This window comes from Pinus tabuliformis, chromosome 9, assembly GCF_031772625.1.
Source record: "Pinus tabuliformis cultivar Carrire ecotype Pingquan chromosome 9, CPIR1, whole genome shotgun sequence".
Classification (NCBI taxonomy): Eukaryota; Viridiplantae; Streptophyta; class Pinopsida; order Pinales; family Pinaceae; genus Pinus; species Pinus tabuliformis.
Window position 1 is genome coordinate 1,583,961,465 of NC_142307.1, and position 20,928 is coordinate 1,583,982,392.

The 20,928-nt window shown below is 37.3% G+C and overlaps 1 protein-coding gene across 1 annotated transcript; it reads right to left on the reverse strand.

Annotated features, from left to right (window-relative positions):
* Positions 1-11,129: 11,129 nt before the first annotated feature.
* LOC149154751 (beta-glucosidase 24-like) lies at positions 11,130-17,430 on the reverse strand. Its single transcript, XM_089439730.1, has 13 exons — positions 17,125-17,430; positions 16,649-16,715; positions 16,288-16,346; positions 16,074-16,149; positions 15,903-15,983; positions 13,867-13,954; positions 13,520-13,772; positions 13,283-13,398; positions 12,753-12,973; positions 12,597-12,628; positions 12,296-12,398; positions 11,611-11,719; positions 11,130-11,400 (listed from the first exon to the last, which is right to left on the reverse strand). Exons 1-13 carry the CDS (start codon positions 17,287-17,289, stop codon positions 11,145-11,147), a joined length of 1,626 nt encoding a protein of 541 aa, XP_089295856.1. The 5' UTR covers positions 17,290-17,430; the 3' UTR covers positions 11,130-11,144.
* Positions 17,431-20,928: the final 3,498 nt, after the last annotated feature.

Below are 20,928 nucleotides of genomic sequence, written 5' to 3' on the forward strand. Positions count from 1 at the left end.
GGGTTGTCCAGAACTATCAACATCAATCGTTCAACTTTTTATAATTTTTGCATCATACTCTTTATATATTTCTATCAGTGGATGTTGTTATACTCTCTATATCATGACTATATATCAGACAAGATGTAGATGTTTTTTGTCATATCCATACATTTTTCAGTCTCAAACAAATATATTTGATAGTAACTGAAGGCTTCCCTTGCCTCAGGTGGATGTTTATTTTGGCTGTATAACTTTCAGTTCAGAGAGTTGTTTTTCTCTCAAAAAATTGTTTTTCTCTCTTCGAAGAAACCAATTTTTGTTTTTTCCTCTAATTGTTAGTCTTTTATTAATATAATTGTTAATTTTTTATTAATAAATGAAATGTTTTTGCATGTGTATATCTAAGGAATTTTCCTTTAGAGAAAAGAAAAAAAGAAAAAAACAATGTTACAAGGTGCGATGTCAGATTCCCTTTCATCCGAAATGTTGTTAATAAAATATTAATTTGAAAATATCATCCATCAAGTTGGTGGATAGAGGCAGACAAAATATCTTAGTTGTATCCATATAGCAGGCTCTGTATGAACCTTTGGTAGGTGGTGTCGCTGCTCTCCTTTTCCACATTTAGAGAAGATACGTCCCTGGTTTGGAGGATATCCCTAAACCAATGCGCCGACGCCCTCAGATATCTTTTCAAATTATCGTGGCGGTCCACATAATTTAAACCGTAGCGATAGTTATAGCCACCTGCCCATTCAAAGTCGTCCAGAAATGACCGAACCAGATACCCTCGTATGTCACCTCCCTCGATAATCATTTGCAAAAACCAGGCAAACCCTATCACTGTATCAAATTCTTTCACATCCACAGTATATTTAAATAAAGTACACAAAGCGTTGAACAAGGTCCACAATGTGAAGCGGACTAACTGGGTCCTACATGTACCAGCGATTCTCTGACCATATAGGACCACATGCAAAAACCTGACCGTGCAGGCACCGCCAAGGCTGGAGTATGAAGCAACCACAATAAGCCCTATAGTACTTGGAGAACTTAGACCGCGCATGATAGCACCGATAGATACGACGGTTCATGGAATCGTGGAAGCAAAAATCCAACAAGGAAATCTCAGACTCCAAGAACTTGAAGAAGAAAGGGTACAATTAAGGAAGAAAAGTGCTCTAGTGGACGCGGAAGTTAAGAATCTGGAGGACGAGATAAAGGAATATTTTCTCGACAAAACGACTAGGGTGATAAGACAAGATGTGAATGATCACGATGACAGGTTTAAGACCTATCGCCACGAATTGGTCAATCTGATGCCTTGGCTTGGACCACACATTGCTAAGCGTATTGACCAGGGTAGCACGTTGCAGATGGTAAAGTGCGTGATGCCAACTGTAACAATAAAAGGTGGGTATTCTCCAAGAAACATGATGGATGACAGGATGAAACTTTTCACAGGTGGTGCGACCACCTGACTAGCTGAAGGAAGAATAGTCTTAGCGCTCTAGGCAGTTGAAAGGAAGCACGTGACTATAAACTATTCTTCCCAGCAGCTCTGTGCAGAAGCAAAGAGTCGCAAGGTCCGCGACCGTGCATGGGTTAGCCAGAAAGTGATCATTGAAGTCACTATTCACGATGGGATGCTTAACTTGAGGCCAAATGGAGTGGGTGGCATGCATTTAAGACGCAATTTATGGGCAAGATTTAGAAAAATCTGCCACCAAGGGAGCATTAATGAACCGGATTTGGGGGGAAAGGTCCAATTCAAATTCAAAAAGCACTATAACATACAAAGGGCTACCCAGCAAACAACACTTGGTCATTTGTGAATTGAGCTATTGAGCAAAGCCCTGATTGTTGTGTGTCATATATTGATTGAGCCCTTGAGTTCACGAGTGCGAGATTTCTAGATAGATATGATGGCATCAACTGAGGATATTATGGAGATAATCGAAATGACTGCTGAAGAGGTCGCGCATGCCCTGGCTATGGGGGATGCTCCGGAAGGTGCCGGGATTGTGGCAGAAATCCTGAAATCACCACGCACACCAAGACCCAAGAAGGACAAACAAGTAATGGTTCTCGTATATGTGTCCCCGCGGAACCCGCTGCGCACCAAGCTATCGATGGAGGAGAAGGGGAAATCTGTCACCATAGAGACCGATGACAAAGAAGAAGATCTAGAGGATCTTATCATCATAGAGGATGAGGATGAAGGCATGGAGGAGGACACTTAGCCTGCACACCCTGCAACAAAATTTCCTACCTATGTCCCCCCGCAAAAAGGGAAGGCTAAAGTGCCCAAGGATTTGGACGAGACCAAGAGCTCACTCCAGACCCCGCTCCTCCCCGACAAAATGATGTTTGAGGGCACGTAGCTGGGATGCGTGTTGAGCCTGAAATTTGAAGATTGGGACCTCGCTGACCACGAGAAGTTCCCTCACCTTGAGACCAGGAACCTTATGAAGCCTAAACAGAACACCATGGCAGGGGTTACAGAACTAGAGCCGTGAAAGTGGTTGCGTAGAGTGGAAAAGGTGGGACTACTAAATCTGCTCTAGGTGCCGCATTTCCACCGCGCCCCAATAACCATTTTCGTCATCAGGCAGCTGCTCTGCCTGGTGCATGATGGGTGTTTGTGGCTGGAGGAGCCCATCCCCATCATGAAAGACTTGATTCACCACATCTCTCGACTTCCATGCAAAGGGGAGGACCCTGTGGACATCTCAAAAGGGAAGGGCAGTGACTTGGCCATCACGGAGGCCATGAAGAAAAAGTATAAGTTGGAAAAGAAGAAGAGTGGCTACGCCATATCTAGCATCAAGGAGAAAGAAGTACACATGGTGACCTAAATCCTAGCAGGAAAGGTTATGCGCAAGTGCCGCACGAACAAAGTCCCCGTGCCAGTGGTAGCACTAGCTGAGTAGTGCGCGGAGGGGGTCCAGTTTAACTGGTCCGAGTTCCTCTACAAGGAGTTTTTAGAAAATTGCCGCGAAGCTCAGGAACAGGGCAAAACGTTCCACTATGCATGGGTTTTGCTGTCCATAGTGCTTGTGGCAGGGGAATTACTCAAGGATAGTCAATTCCCCATAATTGACAAGGACCTCCCAGAGGCCACGAAGTACGCTTCGCTCTGGGCCACAAAGGATGCTAAGAGGATCCGTGACAGCAAAATATTATGGGTGTTCATGGAGATGAACCTCATAGGTTTATGCGCATATTGAACAAGTTTGCAGTGGACACCCTCTGATGAACCGTAGAGATGTCTAATGAGTTCGCCTGGTCCTTTGTTTGTCCCTGTGCATAGGTGGCTTCGCGCACCTTCCTTCCTCGCAGTCTGATACCATTCTTGCGCGCAACCCTAACCAAGGGCTGTGCCGTGCTCTGCACTATTACCCGAGCTCTTATTTATATTCCAGTATTATTTAAGCATCTTCACCTACTTAAATGTCTTAAGTGATACTTAACAATACAAAACATTCATATAGGTTCACGTAGTAAATAAACAGTATATTTTCAAATTATATCTATCCATGCATTAACCCAGGAAAAGATACACAGAATTATATCAAAACTTCTCTTTATTGATTCTTCAATGGTTACAGACTCAACCTGCCCTGTGCACTCAGCTGCAGGGGTCCGCGTAGTCAGCTGCGGACTACTAGGCCTCTTCTCACTCAGCTGCAGAGCCTTCTCCTACTCTACGACCCATAGACACACTTTACACTTTGACTCAATCACTTAGACTTCTCATTCTTCTTCTCCCGTTATCTTTTACACTTAGAACCTCGCTCTATTTATACAATCCCATGGTTCGCAGACCATGGGTAGGTCTATCCAGCCGACATTACATTACAAAACCTAGGGTGGACAACCCTATGACTCTATCATACTTCGCGCTCCAAACCCGCAATTTGCGGAGCTTTTACAAAAGACTTGCTCAAAACTTGGGCTTTAAGCCCCAAAACATGCCTTGGGGGGATTTCATGCCCAACAGTATTTATAGCCAAGGGTGAAACTGACCCTTGTGACTGTTCAACTTCCCTCATGACTATTTGACTTCCATGACCTTTCAACTTTACATGACTCTTCATATGAAAAATGGGTCTCTTGGACTTCCACGTTACATTACAATTGTCAAAAATCTAGCCCACAGTAGAGATGTGGACAACATGACTCATGACAAGACTCGACATGACAGTGCTGGTACATTTGTGTTACTGCTGGTGTGCATGTTGAGCTGCAATGTTGTTGGGTGATGGATGTCCTCATACCGTGTCACAACTTTGCCTCCTCATGGCAAGTTGCGTGGATTCTTTGATGGTCTTTGGGTTCGCTTGATGTTGCATTCGCACATTTCTCCTTACTTGTGTGTTGACATGCTTGATAGGTTTGTCCGTTCACGAAAAGTGTATGTTTGTTCGTCCATCCGTCCGACTGCGAACACATCTTCACATGTTCGTCCATTCGTCCATCGTCTATGAACACATCTTTGCATGATCATCTATTCGTGAACACATCTCTTTGCATACATCATATGTTAATTCATTTGCGAATATGTCCTTTTGCATGTACTCCCCTTGTTCATTCCATTCGTCATCACGTCATGTTTGTCCATGTACCTGTACCTACAATCACTCATGACGAGATGACATCAAATCCATAAACCTCCTAGTCTACCATGATGCATGATCATTTCGGATACAGGTGACCAGGAGAGAAGACAAGGTTACGAAACCACGCGAGTCAAGTTTTGAGCTGGGATAGAGGCTACAGGCATTGTTGGCGAAAAATGCACAGAAGTCATTGGGAGATGGTGACAGACAATCTGGATCAACAGTGACTATCCGTGGGGTCTGGCTCGGTTGGAGGACAAATCTGCACAATTTTTGGGAGGAGCAGTCTGGGCTACGGGAAGGCTATGCAGACAAAATCTGCGTGATTTCTAGAGGGAGCGAGCAGTGGGAGCTTGGCATCAAAAACTCCATAGTTCTTAGAGGGAGCTAACAACGGGCAGCGAGGAGCTTGGCAGCAAAAACTGCACAATTCTTGGAGGGAGCTGGTAGCGGGTTGTTGGCAGGAAAAACTACATTGATGCTGAGAGGCTGGCCTACTAACCACCTCTGCGCAGTTTCTGAGTCGAGTGGACTGCTGGGTAGCAGAGGGCTTGCTCATGAAATCTGCTAAGTTTTCTGGGTGAGCAATCGACCGATTAACTGGTGGGTTGTCTGGGAAAACCACGCAATTTTCTGAGGGAGACAGGGACAAGTACTGGGTGTCTCTCCGACCTGTCTGCGCAATTTTCTCAGTCAGCGGAGTGGGCTAGGTCCGCAGCCTTTGGCCAATTTTTGAGGGGAGTCAGTCTCAAGGTGGCTGCCGAGTCAAACTCTCTAGTTATCCAGTAGAAGAATTGATTGATCAGCTTGCGGGCAGGGTAACTTAAAATGGCTTGCTTGGTGCTTTTGCGTTGTTCTGGGTGACAGTTGACCGATTCTATGGTCGGGTGAAGGTCCGGCTATTAGAGGGTGATCTGGTCGTTAGAACTTCAGTAAAATGACTAAGTGTGTGAGTGAGTGAAAAGGTGCATACACGAACTTACAAACTTACACTTACATGACTTGACGACGAGATGGCTCAAACCATATAGACACACATGCTCAACATGACTGACTGACGGTGCATGTCCACAAGTGCGACACTTGTGATTGATCGTTGGACGACCGTGACGATGCTTGCATGACTATATACGACTTCGTGTGTGAGTGCGACAAATGTTTACATAGTGAATCATAGCATGTACACACGAAGCAAAGACTTTTTGTACGACCAGAACATGGTCGCAAGCATGACATTGTTACCAATATGCAAAAGTTGTCAGTTGAACGGTTAAGCAAGGTGGGTGCAAAGACTCACACGAGCTCACGAGTGAACCTGAGTGCATGCACACATCAAGTAAAAGTCTCAAAGGAGGCTCCGAAATTGGATGCAAACCAAAATTTTGGAGGGTGTTGCAGCCGCTACAACAGGAAGCAATGAGAAATAAGAAGAGGTTATGGCCAACAAGGAGAAATATCTTTCAGGACAAAAGGAGGAGGATGAATGAGTTTCCATCAATGCCAAAGGGGGAGATTGTTGGCAATATTGGCATTGATGTCAAGATTAAGCTGATTGATTAATGTCGATAAATGTTATTGATGTCACTAAGCACATTGGTGATAATTTATGTTGAATGGAAAGTGTACATAAATGTTGAATGTTGAATATAAAAGGTTGAAAGTGATGTGAAGTGCAAAGGCTATGCTAATCAATGTGAAGGCTAAACATTGAGACAAAAGTTGAAATACATATATTTGTTTGAACAGAAAATGTAGATAATCCAAATCTGATTTGTCTCTTGTAATTATTACTGAATGAGTTGTTAATTCAACTCTATTTTATATTACAAATAATTTTCAGAACTGAAAATGAAAAGACAAGCTTGTGAGCAGTTTTGGAAGTCCAAGAGACTATGCTTCATTTCATATTCCTCCAAAGAATACAAACAACCAAGAGGGCTTGCTTATAAAACATACAATGTGGAATGAAATTGGTGATCTTATTTTTGAATGGAAGTGGTCTGCATCAAAGAAAGAATGAGTAGTAGCAAAAGAGAAGAAGAGTGAAAAGAAGAAGCAATTCAACAGAAAACTTGACAACAGAATTGGATATGAGGTAACCAACATTTGTGACTTGAGAAATTTTTGTTCTTTTCTATGTTGCAGCTTGAAAAAGAACATGTTGTAGTGTTTTGAGATAGGAGCCTCCTGTGGGTTGTAGCCTGCAGAAAACTTGTGGGTGTTGGAGATTCCTTTGAGGTAGGAGCCTCTTGTAGGTTGCAGCCTACAAAAATCTGATGTAAAAAGGAGTAGCAGCTTGCCTTCACATCACTTTTAGCATAAATTTCGTGTAGTTCTCCCTTTGAGGTTTCCACTTATATTTGGTTTCTTCATGTGTTTAATCCTTGCATGTTGTGTGAATGCTTGGAATTCTTGGTAAGAAAATCTGCAAACCTCTCTCCTTGAAATTTGAAAAAGGAATTCAATAATTATTGAGCACAAACATAAATCAGTAACTGCATAAGAGGAAGATTAAGTTGAGCAAAAATAAAGAATTTAAATTACTGATTCACCCCCCCCCCCCTCTCAGTAATATCCCATCTTAAATATCACTTCTTCCACTCCCAGAGAGGTCTAATACAAGGATGTCCTTTGTCACCCCTCCTGTTCATACTAGCAATAGAAGGTTTAAGTAGGTAACTTTTGGAAGCCAAGCGTAGGGGTGATGTTCAGAGTATCGAGGTAGCTATTAATTTATTTATAACAAATTTACTTTTTGTTGATGATATCATGCTTTCAGTAATGGGTCTAGGCAGGATTTGCAGTGCCTGAAAGATGCACTATTCATTTTTTAAAAGGCAACATGTATGATCATAAATACTCAGAAATTTACTTTAGTTTATGAAGGATTAACACATTTGGAAATTCTCAGGGCCCAAATGCGTCTACCTTTTGAAGCAAAACCAATTAAGGAAAGCCTCAAATATCTAGGATTTCATTTAAAACCCAATTCTTACAAGAAGGAGGACTGGATGTGGCTCCTAGAAAAGGTAGAGAAGCATATCAAGCACTGGAGCATTAAATGGCTCTCGAGAGAGGGAAGATTGGTCCTGATTAAATCGATGTTGGAGGCAATACATGTTTATTGGATCACTCTCACATGGGTCTCCAAAGGAATCCTACAAGCCATCAAAAAGTTGTGTGGTAGATTCCATGGGCATAAGATAAGGAGGAGGACATTCTACCATGAGTAGCATGGGAGAAGATAACCTTTCCTAAATCATGGGGAGGGTGGGGGATCCTCTTTTCGCAAGATTGTTGTCAGCCAAATCAGGATGGAGGCTGCTCTCCATAGAAAATATTTAGACGATAGTGGTGACTCGAAAGTACATTTTCCCTCTTACCATGGATGAATGAGTGAGGAAACCAAACAAAATATTATTGAATTCTTCAGCCATATAGAAAGTGATTGTGGAACCGTTCAAAGTGGTAGGAGTGGGTCTTGCTTGGCATGTCGAAAATGGAGAAAAACTTAGAATTGGCATCAACCCTTGAGTTGGCTACACTGTCAATCATAGATTTCCTCAGGAGATGGTGGCTTTTGTGAATGAACAAGGAATAGCCTTCCTAAGTCAGGTGGTGGATGAATACATGTCTTCTTTCTGGTCCAAGGGTGGAAAAATGTTGATCAACTTCAATTAAACAAGGATTTTGTAGTGTTATGGCAAGAATATATTTCAGGTCTCCAAAGATCACATATTCAAATTAGAGAGCGTGAAGACTCCCTTCGTTGGGTCTATGCTCCTATTGGTATTTACTCCCCCAAATTCATGTATAGTTATCCGATTGCCACCCATTTGAAAAATGAACAAATTTGGTGGTGGAAATAAATCTTGAAGTTGGAGTATCCAACAAAATCCAGGCTTTTTCTCTAGTGCTTACTCAAAAACAAAATCTTGACTTGGGATAATCTCCAAAAAAGATAGAAACATGGTTTTGGATGGTGCGTCAAGTGCAGGAATGAGGAATAATTTTTCATCCACCTGTTCTTATATTGTCCCTTATTGATCATCACCCTAGAGGCCATAAAGTGATTATTGGGCTGCCATTTAGAATGGAAAGGACATAGTTTAGAGGAAGCATGGGAATTTTGGTGGGATCATGCTCATGATGAAACTCTCAGGAGCATCCTTCCCTTGCTCTACTGGGGTGTCTGGTTAGCAAGAAATAAGGCTACACTTTGCGACCAAGCTTCAACCCCTGTTCTCATTGCAATAGAGATTGCTGCGATTTATTCCCTCTTTCTTACCAAATAGTTGACTCCGACCCCTCAGATTATTGTTGAGGAGGAGATAAATTCCCAAATTCCATGTTCATATTTTGATGGAGTATCAAATGCAAATGATATGTGTGGAGAAGGTTTGATCATTCAACTTAATCGAAACCATCGTCTGAAATCCAAAGAAGGTATGGGAAGATGCACCAACAACTATGTCAAACTTTTGTCTCTAAATCTTTTGCTATGTTGGGCTCTGGAGTTGGATTGTCGGTCTCTGCAAATCTTTGGGGATTCTTTTAAATGTCATTAACTAGTTCAATGTTGTTAGATGTGTCAAAACCATATGTTATTGTCTATATTAGAGGAAATTCAATTTTTAAAACAATCTTTTGAGTATATAACTTGATGCCATATTTGTAGAGAACGCAAATCCGAAGTGGATCTCCTATCTAAGGAAGGTGTTGGATGGGATCTGGGTATTTGGTAGGTCAACGAACATATAGAGGGGGTTGTCCAGAACTATTAACATCAATCGTTCAACTTTTTATAATTTTTGCATCATACTCTTTATATATTTCTATCAGTGGATGTTGTTATACTCTCTATATCATGACTATATATCAAACAAGATGTAGATGTTTTTTGTCATATCCATACATTTTTCAGTTTCAAACAAATACATTTGATAGTAACTGAAGGCTTCCCTTGCCTGAGGTGGATGTTTATTTTGGCCGTATAACTTTCAGTTCAAAGAGTTGTTTTTCTCTCAAAAGATTATTTTTCTCTCTTTGAAGAAACCAATTTTTGTTTTTTCCTCTAATTGTTAGTCTTTTATTAATATAATTGTTAATTTTTTATTAATAAATGAAATGTTTTTGCATGTGTATATCTAAGAGATTTTCCTTTAGAAAAAAGAAAAGAAAAAAAACAACTTATATTACGTATCTTTATTAATCATCTAATTTATGTAATTATACTAATAAAATAAATAAAAATCAAATATTTTGGAATTATGAAAATATAAAAATGCAAAAAACATAATAATAGAAGAAGCATAATCTTAACCGTACCTATAGTGACATGATTCTCCATAACTTGAACCAACCGTAATGGTAGTGACATATTTCTCCATGACGATAAAGAACGTTCACCATACTTATGGTGACATATTTGTGCACAACATAAAGAACAACCACAATTAAGGTGCATATGTTTTTATAGGGAACTTCACTGGTTACGGTGACATAGACCTTTTCATTTGTGCATTGGTTATTTAAAAAATTGTGTGGAGGATTGATTTTTTTTGGGTGATTTGTTGAAATAATTGTTTAAATTATTATATAATATTTGATAACAAACTCTTTCACATCCCTGCAGTGGTTATTTAAAAAATGCGTAAAAAATGGATTAAAGCATAAAAGATTGATTATTTATTTATTTTTGGGTGTTTGTTGATGTAATTGTTAAAATTATTTAATGATCATATAATATTTTTTAAGTATGTTATTATTAAATTATTATAATATATAATTTAAAGTGGTAGTTGATTTTGGGTTTCAAAGGTTTTTGAAGATACTGAATCTATTTTTACAAATAAATTTTTTTTATTGAACTACTTCTAAAATTAGATTTCTTAAAAAAATATTGTCAGATTCCCATGCAAAATTGTAACCGTGGTAGACAAGACCTAATTTAAAGATTTACATATACGAAAATTATTTTTAAAATGAAAAGAAAATGAAATGTATTTATTTTAGTAATATAAAGTATTAATTAAAAAAAATTATGTGAAAATGAAAAATAAGATTAAATCTTTGCTTGAAATTGTTTGAGTGCATAAAAGAAATATTGTGAGATTCCAGTGAAAATTTCCTCATCCAAGCTAAATTGTAACCTTGGTAGACATGGCCTAATTTAAATATTTACATATATGAAAACTAATTTTGAAATGAAAAGAAAATGAAATGTGTTTATTTTGGTAATATAAAATATTGATTAAAAAAAATTGGACAAGTAGGCTAGAATCCCGGCAAAAAAAATTAACAAATCTTGCAAAAGCAGTTTTTAAATCATGTTTTTAATGGTGGAAGTTGATTTACCATCATCAAAAACTTTTGGAGCACCCAAAATCTTAAAGTTTGACCGCTATAATTTGGATTTACAAATAAAAAAAGTAGTACAAAGTCCTATGTCAGATTCCCTTTCATCCGAAATGTTGTTAATAAAATATTAATTTGAAAATATCATCCATCAAGTTGGTGGATAGCGGCAGACAAAATATCTTAGCTGTATCCATAAGGCAGGCTCTGTATGAACCTCTGGTAGCTGGTGCCGCTGCTCTCATTTTCCACATTTAGAGAAGAGACGTCCCTGGTTTGGAGGATATCCCTAAACCAATGCGCCGACGCCCTCGGATGTCTTTTCAAATTATCGTCGCGGTCCACATAATTTAAACCGTAGCGATAGTTATAGCCACCCGCCCATTCAAAGTTGTCCAGAAACGACCAAACCAGATACCCTCTTATGTCACCTCCCTCGCTAATCATTTGCAAAAACCAGGCAAACCCGATCACTGTATCAAATTCTTTCACATCCACAGTAATGAAATAAATAAAATAAATTACAAAATATTGATTTAATTTTTTTCCAACTGAAGAAATTGCACAAAAACAGTTCTGAATATTAGCTTAGCTTAAATAAATTACAGAATATTGATTTAACTTTTTTCCAACTATTGGCTTAGCTTACCTTATAGCTTGAAGCAATTCTGATAAATGGTCTGAATGGTACTTCACTCGCCCGAAATCGTTCAATGTTTGTTCCAGCGCAGTTGTGCCATTGTCGTAATCTCCATATCCTTCATATCCATATCCCTGTGGTTAGTAATGCCACAAATTATGCAAGGAACCATTAACATTAATGTCACAAGATTTTTTCCTCCATTAACATTAATGTGACAATATTTTTTCCTCAAATTTTATCGATGTTATTCGTGATCGCAAAGAAATTGTAAGGAATCTTAAGATGACGACTTTTTCCCTTAAATTTAAAGTTGTGTAATGATAATACTATGTGAAAATAAAAAATTAGTGTGTTTTTGGAAAGGTGTTTATCTATAATTTTCTTTTTCTATATATAGATATATATGAAATTGATATGTACATAAATTAGTTAACATAGATGTTCAAATAGTTTATTTAAATCTCTCGTTGAAATATTTTTGAAAAGTATAAGATTTAAATATCTGATTCACACATTTTTAATGCTAATTACTTTATAGAATATTCATTTTTTTTTTAAATTATAGAGAACATTATTTTTCTATTTAGAACATAATTTTTATCTTAAAAGGGCACAGATAGACAAACAAAACTTACACATCCTCTCATACTGGGTTGTAAAATAAGCTTCTGTTCAATTAACAGTAACTTACCACTTTCAGTGATATACATAGTAGGACTGTCATAACGATGTTTTATATAATCTATAATGCCCTTTAAGCCAGCCGGATAAGACCTCAAAAAAGGAACACCTTCCTGAACACAAATGTAATTTTTATATAAGTTTCAACGAAATTCATGCTATGTGGTAATTTTCTAAATTCTAAAATATTTCGGAAATTTGACAATATGACATAAAATTAAACAATGGACTTCATTTTTCCCAAATATTTCAAAATTAACATGGTCGTCTCCTAATCTAACATATAAAAATATCTTAAATATTAAATTTACCTCTGTTCCAATGAATACTCCGTTGAATTCAACTGAAACACCGCCGTAAATAGTCACCAGATAAGGAAAAATGAGATTGAAAATATTTAATGAAGAAAATAAATGTATAATAGATCTTAATGGGCTGTTTCGTGAATGGATGGCCTGCAATCTTACGCGATAGAATAGCACGGGCATCGAGATAGTAATCCGTATGGCGAGGATTTGGTGGGTGAGGACTGTTGACTGTGAAATATGTGGTGTAGTAGTTTAAACCAATAAAATCGAATGACCCTACCAACTCCTTGGCCTCTTGACTGGTAAACCGTGGTAAGCGTTCTCCAACTAGGCTCCTCATAGACTCGGGGTACTTCCCAGATGTCAATGGATCCATAAACCTTTTGGCAATCCAGAAACAAACGAAGAATACAATTATTTCTAATAAAAAGTAAATAATAGAGTTTAGGTTTCTGTGATCCATATCAAGTTAGAGAAAGATTTTTAGGCGAAAATCACATGGAATCTCATTTGTCGACGTGTTTCGAACCAACTAGTGTGGTTCATCGAACCAACTTGTCCTGACGATGAACCACACTAGTTGGTTCGAAACGCGTCGACAAATGAGATTCCATGTGATTTTCGCCAAAAAATCTTTCTCTAAAAAATAAATAGTAGAGAACAAATTCTGTATCTAGCTACATACATACCATCCTATTCTAAAGTCAATTGCTCTCTGGGTAGCCATTTCATCAACCAAAGATTTCGAGAACGGCACCATCCAATTTCCTGCAAGTGATATACCTATGGAACCTTTCTGCTTTCCCTGCAATTTATTTTCAATATTCATACATTCAATTTCTACCAAAGATGTGTATCTTCTAGTTGAAAACTCGTTATAACCTTCTAAAAGAGCTAAAATTTTAGACATGACCTATTTTCAGTACCTGGTATTTAGTCCTATATATTTTTACAGCCATGCTATGTGCAAGAAGCATATTGTGTGCTACAATATAAGGCTCTGTTGCGGAGTTGCCACATGTACAGTTTCCAAATCCAGGGGAACAGCGCCCAGGCGCCAAAACCCCAACATCGTAGCCACAATATGCGAAAGTATACGGTTCGTTTACTGTGACCCAATCCTTGACACGATCTCCAAAAGCTCGAAAACATTCTTCAGCAAAAAATCCGAAATCCTCCCTAAAAGGGAAAGAAAAATCATTTATACAAAGCTAATATGCCTGTGTTTCCATGTTTGGAAGCTCTAAAATATCACATGATGAGTGAATCTTACACCACTTTTTTGCTGAGGAAACCTCCGTACTCATTTTCCAGAGTTTCTGGTAAGTCCCAATGATAGATAGTAACAAAAGGTCTTATCTCTGCAATACAAAGAATCATTAGGTATATCCACTTTACATACATGGAAACCATATACACTTATGAATGAACATTTATATGGTTATGAATAAATATCCAAGTCCAAATAAAATAAATATAAAAATAAAAGTATTATATTGTTAACTGATTTAAAAATATTTATGCTTCAAATCATTTATCAAAAATGTTTTGATAGCTGTGGATGTATATAAAGAGATAAAAAAATTATTATTTAATTTGTGTTTTTGATTTAATTATTTGAAAATTATATTTAGCACTTGGATTGTATAGGCTACATAATTAAATTTACAACTCTAACCAATGTATTTTAAGCAAATTGTCCAAAAAATATACATGGAAAGGAGTCAAAATGTAGAATAGTAAGACTAGACATTAAAATATTTTATTTATAAACCATGTTCACATTAATTTTGTTTTTTGCTATTAATATATTTTAAACACATCTTAATATAACTCTGAAAATTTTATTTATAACCCACGTTGAATTATTATTATTTTAAAATATGATATTAATTTTATATTAAAAATTGAGTGAATTGTACATATCCATTTTATTTCTTTTATTACAAAGTAATATATATATATATATATATATATATATATATATATATATATATAAACAAAATATCTTTTCTAAATGAAAGTTTGTTATTTAAAATACATTTTTCAATGTATAAATGGGTTCAAAGGTTGTTATTTAAAATATATTTTTCAATCTATAAACGAGCACTAGAATTCTACAAATTAAATAACTTACATTTGATTTTTTAAAAATCTCTTCAATTTTTTTGTTAAAATTAACGATGGAAAAATGCCCTAAAAAAATCATTTAAAAAGCTCTTCTGCACTAGAGTTCTACAATTTAAACAACTTACACTCAAAATTTTAAAAATCTCTACAAATTTTCTGTTTAAACTTAACCATGAAAAGTATCCTTAAAAAAATTATTTAGTCTATTAGTTAGACTAAACACCTATATATAACTTTTTTTTTCCTATATACACAAAAAAAATTGATATTGAAATAAATTACTTAACATAGATATTCAAATAGTTTATATAAGTTATACATTTAAACACTTTTAAGAAGTATAAAAAGTATGTATTTTCCTCCCAATAAAAAGTGAAAATATAAGATATTTTTTTAATTATGAAATGATATAAAATTAAGTTTTTTTATATAAATTGTGAAATATTTTATTTATGCGAGTGAAATATTTTTATCATATTTCCTTTTTTTTTTCCAAAGAAAAAAACTAACTTTTTTAATCATAATAAAAAGTTACATATACATGCAGCAGCTTCCTTTTGCTATATGATAGAGCATCATAATACCTGCTGGAAGGCTATTCTACCTTCCTTTAATTGAGTGTTATGGCTCATTCTGAGCTTAAGCAGAGCCTCCTCTAGAGAGGAAAACAGCTCCCTTCCTCAGCTTTTATAATGTTTATGGTAACAAAAACATTTACTGGCATCTTTCCCCGGGTTTCCTCTATCAAAGAAAACAACCCAAGACGAAAAAAAATGCACAGCACTATCATAAAAGACTAAAACAGATTTTAATAAGCAGACTTTCCAGCCATAAACAAAAAGAGCCTAGAATGACCAGCTCTACTATGTGCGTAAGCATGCAAACTACAGATAAAGAGACTGGTCCTCATCACATTTCCTTACTCCATAACACAAATTAAATATTTTTATGACATTTTCTTTATATTAATTATTAATTAAAACCATATATATTTTTCATTATTATAAGACAATATTTTTTATTTAAAAACAAATAAAAATAAACAAATAAATGGTTCATCGGCTGCCTCTTAAAATTCAAAGATATCCAAAGCTGAGATGCATTATTGCTCTATTTTATCTGAATTGTGAGGAGACTAAAGAGCCACATACATTGGGATAGTAAATAATTTTCTAGTACCATTTATGAGGAGCTCGTTTATGAGATTATTGTAGTAAGCGATTCCCTTTGGATTAACCCCTCCGTGTCGTGGCGAGCCCTCTGTAAAAGAACCACTGAAGCTAAATTAAATGGAAAAGCCAAAATTTGCTATCGACGATTCACATATATTGTTATGTATGAAGGCCTTACTGGGGTATATGCGCGACCAAGAAATAGAAAAGCGATACACGTCCATTCCCAGGTACTTGAGCAGCTGAACATCTTCCTGTAGATATCCAACAAATAATCTAAATCCCATCAATGGTCACGAAAAATAGAATCTAAATCGCATCAACGGTCACAAAAAATAATAATCTATAATGATACTGTGCATCTGCTTGTTCCGGTAATTAATAAGTTCTACCTTATAACGGTGGTATTGGTCCACTGCAACATCCCCATTCTCTCCATTGGCGATTTTACCTGTATCAACACGTTGTTTTATTTAAATTAAATCAGCATAGATTTATTTTAAAACTGATCTATCATAAGTTTAGAGAGATTTAATGTTTTAAAGTGTAAATATTTTTATGAGCAAAATTTCAATTTTGACGAAAGACGCTGAGATTCAATTTTTTTGGTGCCAATATTTTATGATGAAAATTTCAACTTTAATGACAGACAAACATCCTTACACAGCATATTAAACTAAACTGTAAAATAAACCTTTCAACTTAATAAAAAAACATTAACTTTAGTAATATATGTGCAAGTTGAAAGTTAACCTGGAATATGGGAGAATATATCCCAAATGCTGGCACCTTTCCCATCCTCGCGAGCAGCTCCTTCTACCTGTAAAAGAAATAAGATTTTCTAAAGAAGAATAACACAGAGCTCTGCTACATAATGTAATTTCACTAGACTAAATCATTTCGTTAAATATAAGCTTTATCTAGAAAATTGTATCTGATAAAAAAATCTGTTTGCAGAAATTGTAATGTTCGATTTATCTAGTTAAAGTTTTATTTATTTTTGGATTAAAGTTTTACTTATTCTTAAAAATATTAAGTTCGAAAATTTATTGAAATCGTAATATTACAGTGGTTAAAGATTTGTGAAGTATTAATCAGAAATAGTTTCTCATTTATTGATTTGCAATAATCTCACTCATAAATTCAATACTGACTCCACTGTGAAAATCTCCATGCACAAAAACATTAGCATTCTGAGATGCATGAAAAGATGTTGTAAAAGGAATCACCTGATAAGCAGATGATCCGGCACCGAACTTAAAATCTTTTGGAAACATACTTCTATCTATTCTCACAGAAGACAATCCTGCTACTTTAACTTCTCCAAAGACCAGAAGAATGAAGACACATAGTGAAAGCTGCAGAGAGATGCAGAATGTTATAATTCCTGCCATTTTGCTTAAATGGTAGCTTTGCGTTTGGCTGAAGCCCGATGCTCGATAGGTTATAAATGTCTCGTGGAAAGCTATAAGATCACATTTTGTGGCCACCAGCAAAGCTTCGATGCGAAGCCTACCCAGCTCTGCCCGACTTTTTATGGCAACACTGTCCACATATATCACAGCCTCCCAGCCCTGCCCCACATTTAATGGCAACACTGTCGACATAAATCGCAACAGAACGACCTTTTTGAAAATGACGGAGTACCAGGCGTTCACACTTTTTGCTGTTGTTATTTGATGGAACAACCAACGGTTGTTGCCATCGGGTTGGCGCTGTCTTGGGAAGTGAAACTCGTTTCGATCGAGAAATCTTACGTCGATTAAAGACAAGTCAACTAATATAATGATTATGTCAATTGTAAATATGATTGATTATGGACTAAAATAGTTATTTTGCTAAGTTTGTTTATTTTAGAATAGGTGTTTTTTATAATTTTAATTTGATTATTAATGATTATCAAGTTGATTGTAAAAACTTAAATTCAAATGGAATATGTTAAAATATTTATAATAATATTTAGAGATTAATATTTTTTTTTTATTTTTTTTTGGGTAAAAACTATGCTAATATATTATGTACATTAGGCAAAATTTACATCATGATAAAACAGAGAGAACCAGGCTCTGGGATTATCATCTAGGAGCAGTTGAGGCTAATAAAAAAATTAGCCCACGCAGGGGCGCCAAACAGAGAAGCTAAACTATCCAAAAGAGCTAGCCCATGCAGGGGCGCCGACCAGAAATCCGGATTATCCCACGCAGGGGAGACTAACAGTAACCAGCCCATTAACGAAGTTTCAGAGACATAAACACAAAGCATTGATGCCAAAACTAAGCCAAAACAGACAGCGAAAGAGACCAGAAGGCCAGACAGAAGAGCCATGTGAACCTTGAGCTCGGGCATCACTATTCGTCCATTTGCACCTCCTCTACCCGGCACCAACCGTAAGCTTCCCTTTCAGCAGCAGTGGGAGCAGTGTCTTCTGCTTCGCTGGTCCTCTCCCTCTGATCAAGCCTGCTTTTCGAGACATTTTCCAGGTCTGAGGCAGGATCTTTAACATCCTTCTCCGGGTTAGTTTCAGGAACCTTTGCTTCTTGCATCTTGCTGTCAGCCTTCCTCTGCCCATGTTCATCCAGGGAGTCATTGTCTTCCTGGGAATTTTCAATGAATAGGACCGAAACATGCGCACTAATCTGCGGGTTGTTCATGGAACTGCTAAAATTGAAGATAGCAGAGCCGAAGGCAGGCAAGGCAGCCGAGCTCGATGCACCCGCGTCCATGAATTGACTGGAGTGAAGGGGATTAGCTCCAGTGGAGCGTAAGTTATTGCAATGACAGCAGTGGACAGAATTATCCGCCTCGTGACTGCGAGAGGTTCCTCCTCTGGAAGTGCCTCGACGGCTAAGCAGACGCTGTCGAGGTCTCACCATCCTTACAGGGGTCAAGGAGAGGAAATTCAAACAGACCACGGAATAATCCAAACAACCAGCTGCCGGAACAGACTGCGGAATGAGCCAAACAGACAGAGAGGAGATCCCGGCGGAGACGGAGAGGCAGGGCAACCGGAATTGCAGAGACCTGCCAGAAGGAAGAGCCACCAACATTCCCTGACCATACGCAGCAACATTGTTTATAGCCTCAGCTGCCTTACCTTGGAGCTCGCCCGCCATAACTGCAACCTCCGCTTGAGCCGAATTGCCGTGCAGGGCATTTACTATGCTCTGCAGCATCACCTTATACCAGCCGCTTGCAACACCTATGCCTTCGACGTCTGCCACGTGATGGCATGTGGTCGGCATGTGGCCTGCCGCCCACGCCCGTCCCATCCTATCTAACACCCGCATCCGGGGTTTTATTTCTAAGTTAGTTATGTGTTTTCAATTAATTGATCTCAAATTACGTAACTAAAGAAAATGCTATATCAACACATATCATATTGGGCATGTGGTATTAATAAGTCATGGTATTGGCTCATAGTACTATAACAAAAGCTATTTACAAGTTGAGAATTTTCATAGTCCTGAGGCTGTGGTCCAACGACTATGTGTGGAGGTTTGGTCCCCACAAGTCTCGCGGTCCAATCCCAGACAAGACTATGTATCCCTGAGAGCTACTCTAGGCACAATTTATTCAGTGGAATTTCCATGGTAAAATGGAGGTGAATCCCCGTGATTAAGAATATTGTTATATGTCCTTCAACTAGATTTGATCTTGATGAACATGAGATCAAGGAGCAAATGATGACAATTGTGCAAGACATGGAGAAGGTCCAAACCTTGATAGAAAATTGTGCAAGACATGGAGAAGGTCCAAACCTTGATAGAAAAGTCAACTAGACAAGAGGATGAGACATGAGTGCTTCCTAATAAATAATAGATTTGCAAGAACAAGTTCAACAGCTAAATACCAAACTAAGTGACTATGATAATGAGAATTGGAGCTAAGTGACTTTAATGAATCATAAATAATTATCTACTAGTTGACCTCGAGGGTTAGCTCAATTGGTTGAGTTCTCATTGTTAAAAACAACTAGCTAATAGGAGGTCACGAGGTCAATTCTTTTTTACACTCTCAGGGTTAGGCTTACTAATGAGTTGGAAAGAAATGATCCCTCTGGGTAGATTTGTTCGAATATTTATGTGGATGTAGCGACCACCGATCCCGATCTCCAGTATACGTGAACCACACTAAAATAACCCCAAGGGTTAGCTCAATTGGTCGAGTTCCCGTCACTAAATCACCTCATGAATGGGAGGTCATGGGATCAATTCTCCTCGACGCTCTTGGGGTTAGGATCTACAAATGAGTTGACAAGAAGTGATCCCTTTGGGTGAATTCGCTCGAATGGTTTCCATGGATGTAGCAGTCACCAATCTTCGATGTCCATGAACCATATACGTATAGATATGCCAACCTAGATCCATTATAAATCTTGATCTACCAAGCACCGAACAAAAGTAAAAACAAAACAAAAAACAAAAACAAAAAAAAAAACAAAAAAAAAAACAAAACAAAAAACAAAAAACAAACAAAAACAAAAAAATCAATATAATAACATCTCTTTTATACTGGGATTGTTAGGTCCCTATAATACTAGTGATTCCCCCATTACTATTGTAGTTGTATCCCTTATTGTTATTGTTGTGCCCCTATTGTCCCCATATTGTTATTATTGCACCCCATAGAATCCCACTATTGTTATTTTTTGTGCCTTTATATTATTATTGTTAGGTCGACTTGGTTATACTGTGACCCCTTAGACTCCTATATATAGAAAGGGGGTTTTGTCATTTGAATCATCCAAGAATTGTTCATTTGTGTAATGTAAAGGGGGTTTCCCCCTCGAAGAGGCTGAATTCTAAGACGTTGATCTATCTTTCTATCTTTTTGTGAGCTAGTTTCATAACATTTGGTATCAGAGCTTTGGATTCTAGGGTTTCGCTGCTCCAAACAGGACATCATGGAATTTTCACTATAGCGTTTTTTCTGCGATGTTTCAGAAGTTAAAAAAAAAACCCATTTGACACGAAATCTTGCTGAAGCTCGGGTCTGAATTTTAGATCTTGTCTCTCTATATTTTCAGAGATATG

Bases quoted from the DNA above. Each gene is read 5' to 3' on its own strand.
- LOC149154751 (XM_089439730.1), bottom strand. From the start codon at position 17,289: ATGGCAGGAATTATAACATTCTGCATCTCTCTGCAGCTTTCACTATGT. The intron at 13,399-13,519 runs GTACTGAAAATA...AATAAATTGCAG, and splicing joins TATATAGGACTAAATACCAG to GGAAAGCAGAAAGGTTCCAT. The intron at 12,629-12,752 runs GTAAGATTGCAG...GCGGTGTTTCAG, and splicing joins TGCCCGTGCTATTCTATCGC to TTGAATTCAACGGAGTATTC.